This window comes from Lepeophtheirus salmonis, chromosome 6, assembly GCF_016086655.4.
Source record: "Lepeophtheirus salmonis chromosome 6, UVic_Lsal_1.4, whole genome shotgun sequence".
In the NCBI taxonomy this organism is placed as follows: Eukaryota; Metazoa; Arthropoda; class Copepoda; order Siphonostomatoida; family Caligidae; genus Lepeophtheirus; species Lepeophtheirus salmonis.
The window spans coordinates 43,316,341-43,323,521 of record NC_052136.2 but is presented as its reverse complement, the minus strand read 5'-3'; the positions used below and the strand labels follow the sequence as shown (position 1 = coordinate 43,323,521).

Genomic DNA, 7,181 nt, shown 5'->3' with positions numbered 1-7,181 from the left:
TAAAATAGAATGTTTATATTCTACGTTTTGTTTTGGTTTTTTTAATAAAAGCAAAATTATAATATAATACTCTACATATTGTAAGCTATTAAGTACTATTTAAACGTAGGTATACAACATTTTTATACCTATGGAGATAAAATTAAACATTACTTTGTCTTTTATGTACCCACAGATAAATAATAAATATAAAATAAACAGGCAATAAAAGCAAGTAAAAGTCCCAATTTAATTTTTAAATTTTTCTCTATCTTTTAAAAATTGAATATGTTTATTCATTTTTCTCAATAATTTTTCATCATTCCCCAGGGAGGACTTCAGTGATTCAATTTTTTTATCCATGTCCATAGTGTTCATTTGAGTCATTTTTTCCCTTAAAAAAATAAAATATTATTGTAGACAATTTAGAAACTGAAGTCAGACAAACGATAAGGGTAGGATAAATACTTACACATATGAACAAGATATCTCCATAGCACTTTCTAAAAATTCTTCAATTTCTTGCTTTCTTTCATCAAGTTTTTCACGTTTCTGATCACGAATCCCTTCCAGTTTGTTAAATTTATCTATAAGAGACCTAATCTGTGGGGAGTGGTTCTTTTGGTCCAAATTGTAGCATTTATCCTTTAAACTCAATATTTTTGAGTCCAAATTTATCTCTTCCTCTTTCATATTTCTCTCGATATTTTGGAACTCCATTTTTTGAAGTTCCAATTCTTTCATGAGGTTATTTAATTCTTCTTTTTGGAGTTCAACTTCGAGTTTGATGGTATTTATAGAGGATAAGTCAGTTTCAACTTCATCTTGTATTTGACGAAGTTCCTTCTTCTTCGAACTTAGGGCAACAAGTAAATTAGAATGATATTCTTTGTCAAAATCCTCAATATCACTTATTTTTGGTAATGAAAACTCCTCCAACTCTTCAATGTACGTGTTAAACTCACGTATGACCACATCAGACTTGAATTTGAGTTTACTAATTTGTATTTCAAGAACACAAATATCCTCATCAGTAATACGAATTTCATTATTGATATTAGAATATATTTCCTCCAATGAATCAAATCTTGCTTTATGGTTTTCAGTGGTCAATTCTTCTGCACCACTATCGTTCTTGTTCAGCTCAATGGTTTGTTCCAGAGTTTTAATCTCTTCTAGAAGAGTCTCATTTTTCTTTTTCATATTTTGCAGTTCATTTGCTTTTTTTTCAGTGTAGTCAATGTATTTGGCTTTATAATCCATAAAGTATTCACGATCCTTGGCCATAAGTTCCTTCTTTTGACGAAGTGAATCAAGGTGATTTGTTTCGGCTTTGATGCTATCAAAAGTTTCCTTCAACTGATCACGTTTTTTTATTAGACTTTGTAAGTTTTGAGGATTCAAATCTAGGCGATCCAATAGTTTGGACTCCAGTTCTTTTGATCTCTTGCTCAAAGTCACTTTGACCATCCATAAACTTATTGTAGGTATTAATATAAAATTCAAAATAGAGTTTACTTTCCATATCTTCGGATTCCTGACCGTTTTCATCCACCTTCACAAAGAAGGATTGACTTTTTCGCTCCAAGTAATATACAACCATCTCTTTTATGAAAACAATAACACCAAGAATACTAGGCCATGAGTGTAGTGATCCAATAGTGACGAATGTTGACTTGGAAATGACTCCTGGATAATCAAGTCCCTAGAGAACAATTACAATATTAAGATTTATTAGGAGTCAATTAATTAATTGTTAAGTATAAATGAACCTTTAATAAAGAAGTAAGTTCTGACTCAAACTTTTGTGGGAGAACATAACCAGGAGAGAGAATTCCGTACAAAAAGTTAAAGAGACATCGAAACTCAGAGGCACTCAAAGGGAAACTTTTGGAAGTGAGTTCTCTGTTTGGATAGTTGTGTTCTCTAAGGAAATCAATAAGGTTTTTCACTTGTTCCGTTTGCCAATGCTTATCTCTTAGAGGCCGAGTATCCTTTGTGGCTCTCGAATCGGGAACAACAATCGATCCTCGGTTTTTGGATGTGGAGCCCGTTTTCCTACAAAGATTAGAATAGAATGGATAAAATAAAAGGATATCGAAGGAAATGAAGGAAAAAATACCGGGATGAACTCGACATATGCTGTAACTGGGACTGAGAAATGGGTGTTTTCAAATGGGAGTTCCGATTCTTGGAAGAACTTCGCTTTCTGACATCTTTCAAATTCTCACATGATGCTAAAGATGAACGCATTAGAGAACCTGCTCCCAGAGATTTCCCACCCACAGAATTTCGAGCCTGCATTTCGTATTTACTTTATTATTCCAATTTATTCTAGTAATTAATATTTATAATTATCAATAATTCCATATAATAAACACGATCGCTTCAATCCCCTCCTTTGTGTACAATTCAACTTAAAATTGAAAATCAACCGCCTTCTAGCACTGTCACGTCATACCAATGGCGTGAAAGGTTGCGTGATTTTTTATTATCTATAGTTCCAGTTCATCCATGGAATCACAAATCAGCTCCTTTGAATAAGATATTATAATTTATAATGTAATTTGGTACTTACTACTCCTTTTTGACTTACAAAATCTATGGAGCTGAGTATTTGAATTCCATTTCAAGGCGGTCTGGAGTCAGCAGAAGGAGGTGGGAGAAGTGAGGAGTTGGAAAGACATTTCATTCATCGTCATTTGGATGGATCTCTCCTACGTAGCAATTGGATATATGGATCTGCATTTATCCATCCTTCCCGTTCCTAGGAATATCCAATTCACACGCCTTCTGATATTCTATTCAATGTCATGGTCTGTTCAAGAGATCTATAATCTTAAGACATGAACCCTTGAAAAAGTGCTTCACTCGTTGGATCTCATCTCCTTAAATTGAAGGATCGTTGTGATTCTTCATGTCAAGGTCTGTGATAGGGACTTGTGATCTCTTTAATCATTGTCCTTATGCATAAATTCCTCTAGATATTCTAAAGAATCATCGTCATCTTCTACATATAAGAACTATGGAGTTCCATTAATCGACAGAAATACCCAGGAAGGAATAGAGAGAGTTTTCATCCTGCATACACAGCTCCTCCTTTGAAATTCTTGAAAGTCAACACTGCTTCGTCTCCTACTCTAAGAAAACTATTTCATTAATAAGAGTCGTTCAGTGCCCTTGATGTATGCAGAAATCACTCATCACAATCAGATTTATATCAATTCCATTTATAAGTTGGACTTTGTGATATACGGTCTATAAAGATGGTTTTTGTAAATGTTTTCGAACAAATGAACCGTATCAAATGATAATAACAAATAGAGGAAGCTTGAAAGGATTTTCTATATATTCTCTAAATAAACCACCACAGTTCATTAGTAAAAAAAATGACATTAGCAAAGTGACCATCTGAAATTGTTCCCACCACGTTAAATCCGATTCGTGTTAGTAGTTCTAAAACTTTGAGATACCATTGTTCTAGATGATATATTCACTATCGTTATCATAGCAACTACATTATAATATTGACCAGAATCGAATTTACCATAAAGCAGAGAGAGTTTTAGTTACTCCATCTTCGTTGAATCCATCAATTTTTCCATACACATGTTCAACTTTTTGAGCAAAATATACTTCGTTTAAAAGGATCGACACTACTTTTTCATTATCGTTCAAATCCTTGAAATTTTGCTTTAAGTAATTTGCTGTTGACAGTGAAATTCCTGTTCTAACTAGGATGAAGGAGGATATTTGTATTAAATAGGATTAACTAGGAAGGAATAGTGGTTGTCAAGGGACTTTTTATTGCCCTTCTTGGAGATGTAGCGATTGTATAGTTGTTTTTCTTCAAAATTCCTCTTTTTAATTTGATATTACTCTATTGGGGCTCTGTTTCAAAGTCAAATGATGATAAAAAGTGAATATAGCATACCACTCGCTATAATAAGTACGGATATTTTCCTTCATCAAATATTAAGATATAAAAATACAACAAGAAATATATATATTAATATATTCTATTCAATAATAGATGTTATAAATTAATATTAAAAATTTACAGGAATATTTTTCTATGCAAATATAATTCTTAATAAAATTTAAAAAATATGAATATATTACCAGATATCTATTCCTTCGGAACAGTAGCCTTCCATAATTCTTGAAGTTTCGGATTTTTTCGAAACTTACGTAGAGAATTATTAGTCCAAACATTTAATGAACATGAAACCAATAGGAAGATCGGAATCTCTCGTTTCTAATAAATTAAAATTGACAGATAGCTTTGTAAATCATCGTCTTGTATTTGTCAAGGTCAATAAAATTTGTCGAGTTTTGGTCTCTGAGAATATCATATTGTAAAGCTGACTAATATGAAAAGTAGTTGACTATAATAAATCTGAAGCCCTTTTAATACCACCCCTATTAACACTATCTTGGAAAGTTTCGATGCAGTCTCGATCTTCGCCAGAAATTTCATCACCTTGAGTTATTGATTTCCCCGAAATCAAAAAGGTCGTGCATTTGCAATCTTTAATTTAAAAAAATGATTTTAATGATGGAGGAGGCTCAGTATCCGTATATATAAAACAATAGATTGGCTTGATATTCTTTCATAGTAAAATTAGAATTAGAAAGACTACAAATATTTGTATTTGGAACAATTGGATACAAATTATATGATGTTTTTATTTTCACATTCATACTTATTACTTTAATTTCATTTAATATTCTTAAGTTTCTAGTATAAATGTATTTCTTTATTTATTAAAAATATATACGTAATAGTAACATAATTATATATGTTCTCTTAATTAAAACAAATGTGTTGAAAAAATTTCATAAATGACTTAATTTATCCCTTCAATGCTACCATATAACTATATAATAGTATTCATACTTTTTTCATCTTCTTCTATACCTACTATGGTATAGTATGAAAATAAGATGCAAGTCCCTCTTTATATAGTCCCAGAATATAATATAAAGCATACCTAGTTAGATAACGTTGAATATATTGTCATATATTTAACGTTCAGTTAGAGTAATCAACCATCCTTTTTCCTCCAGATATTCGTTCTTTTTATATCGTGTTCGAGACGACCAAAAACTTAAATTCATCAAATGTCCGGTATTTTAGAGCAAATAGCGCATGTTGAAAAATCTATGACAAATAACACAACAAAATCAAATTTAAGGTTTTATAATTTATAATAACAGAACATTACCCTAATAATATTTTTTTATTATCAAGAATCTAAATTTGTTATTACATAGATTCTTAAATACGATACTAATGGTAAATCGAACATCATCTTCTTTTTTAAAATAAATATGCCATAGTTTGGCTCATGATCAAATGGCTGTACAACGAATTTCAGTCTCTTGCATTCATTTAATCACAATTAATTTTCCTAATGATTAGGAACATTTGTTAAAAAAGAATGGAAGTAAATATGGTTTCTTGTACAGTGCACATATTATGTAAACACATTAATATTTCCTTGTATATCAAAAAAAAAAAAACCTTAATTTTTTAAAAATAAGGTGCTAATATTATAGCAAATCAATTACTACAATATCAAATTCAATGCCGTTTTAAATAATTTTGCAGATGCAAACCGCAAAGAGTTTGTTACATTAACACTATTATTAGTAGTCGTAATAATGAATAACAAAATTATCCTTGGGGATTTCAATTGTAATATATATTACATGACAGGATAGTTCTACTGCCTTCATATTCCATACAACAAATACTTATTAAATAGGACTTTTTAGTTCTATAATATACATTATATAAATAAAAACGAGACACAATGGTTCGAATGTCCTTCATTCAGACCTCATTGACGTAAATTATATATACATATTTTATGTTTTTCAAATATAGTTTCCAAGAATATTTTCTCACATTATTTATGACTTGTAAATACTATTACTAGTCCATAGATTAAAACCTTTAAGCAATAAAATTCATGAGTAAACCCATCTATTAATTGCATCAAGTCCTTTTTATATAAGATAGTATTTGAAGGTCCATAATAAATCCATCAATAATATATGTTCATTACATTAAATTGAATCATTTCTTATTCTTCTAAGAATGATTCTTATTGAACGTAATATATATGGACTTGGACTCGAGACTATACGCTAGACTTGGCACTCAAGAGCCAAGACTAACGACTCGAAAACTATTTGCACTGAAATCATGTTAAGCCTTATCTCTATGGTCACCTGAAGTGAGCTGAAAATAATTTTGAGGACTTATGACCAAAAACTTGACTAGACTTGCATTATAGGTTGGGTTCAGGTGACGTCACAATTTTGATATTGCCCATTTTGGGCCCCTGAAGAACCAAGTTTTATAACAATGAAACCCCTTTTTTCATTATATTAAGGAAAATAGTCAACGTTTGGAGGTTAAAATGGGGCCAACAAATATAAAGACTTTAACTTACTGTCTAAAATTTTTTTATCGTTCCATTGCATTGTTTATTATATATCTGACCCTAATATCAATTAAAATATGTTATTAAATCGTTTCACGATCTTATTAGTTATTTCCGTGTTGTAAATAAAAGTTAACTATTATAATAGATTGAATATGATATTCTTCTCTAATTATCCTACTTTTATCGTTCCGAATCGATCAAAAATCAAAAATCTAGTCATTTTTAGCGATTTTTCACTACACATTACTTTAGTATAATTCAAATATCAGTGTTTATTATTACTGCTATCAAAAAATATTCAAGCAGGCCTTAATTGAGTCTTTATTTTTATAGCTATTTGCCAGAGTTTCATCAAGATTTATTGTAAATTTGTCCATTTTATATAGTCAAAATTTTAACTTTGAGCACCCAACTGAGGCAATTTATAACGTCAGTTAAAATACACTCTTAGGTATTTTTCATATTTCTGATTTAAATTATAAATGTATAAATTGAGTTTTGCTGTTGTTTTTTTTTACTTAGTTTCAAGTCAATGGCTCACGGATCCGTTTTAATTCGTATAAACTTAACCATAAGAATTTGTGAATTGGAGAACCCTCCAAAGCATTAATCATGGACATCTAGAGCTATTGAGACTTCCGTAATATATTTTCTATGGTCCATATTACTTTATCTAGCTGGAAATAACGTTTACAGTGAAATTATATTATGATTCATATTTAAAAAATATCGAATAATGGGCTT

The 7,181-nt window shown here is 30.3% G+C and overlaps 1 protein-coding gene across 2 annotated transcripts; it reads right to left on the bottom strand.

The window, feature by feature from the left end:
- On the bottom strand, positions 1-2,478 carry LOC121119690 (kinetochore protein NDC80 homolog). Of its 2 annotated transcripts, XM_040714426.2 has the most exons (4): positions 2,102-2,478; positions 1,752-2,037; positions 452-1,684; positions 1-373 (listed from the first exon to the last, which is right to left on the bottom strand). In XM_040714426.2, the coding sequence occupies exons 1-3, from the start codon at positions 2,281-2,283 to the stop codon at positions 1,343-1,345; spliced, it is 810 nt and encodes a 269-aa protein (XP_040570360.2). In that variant the 5' UTR covers positions 2,284-2,478; the 3' UTR covers positions 1-373; positions 452-1,342. The 2 variants fall into 2 exon arrangements, with proteins under 2 accessions (XP_040570360.2, XP_040570361.2); XM_040714427.2 differs by lacking the exon at positions 1-373 and having other exon boundaries at positions 448-1,684.
- Positions 2,479-7,181: the final 4,703 nt, after the last annotated feature.

What these genes read in the sequence shown, in the direction of transcription:
- LOC121119690 (XM_040714427.2), bottom strand. Translation starts at nt 1,530, where the DNA reads ATGAAAACGGTCAGGAATCCGAAGATATGGAAAGTAAACTCTATTTTG.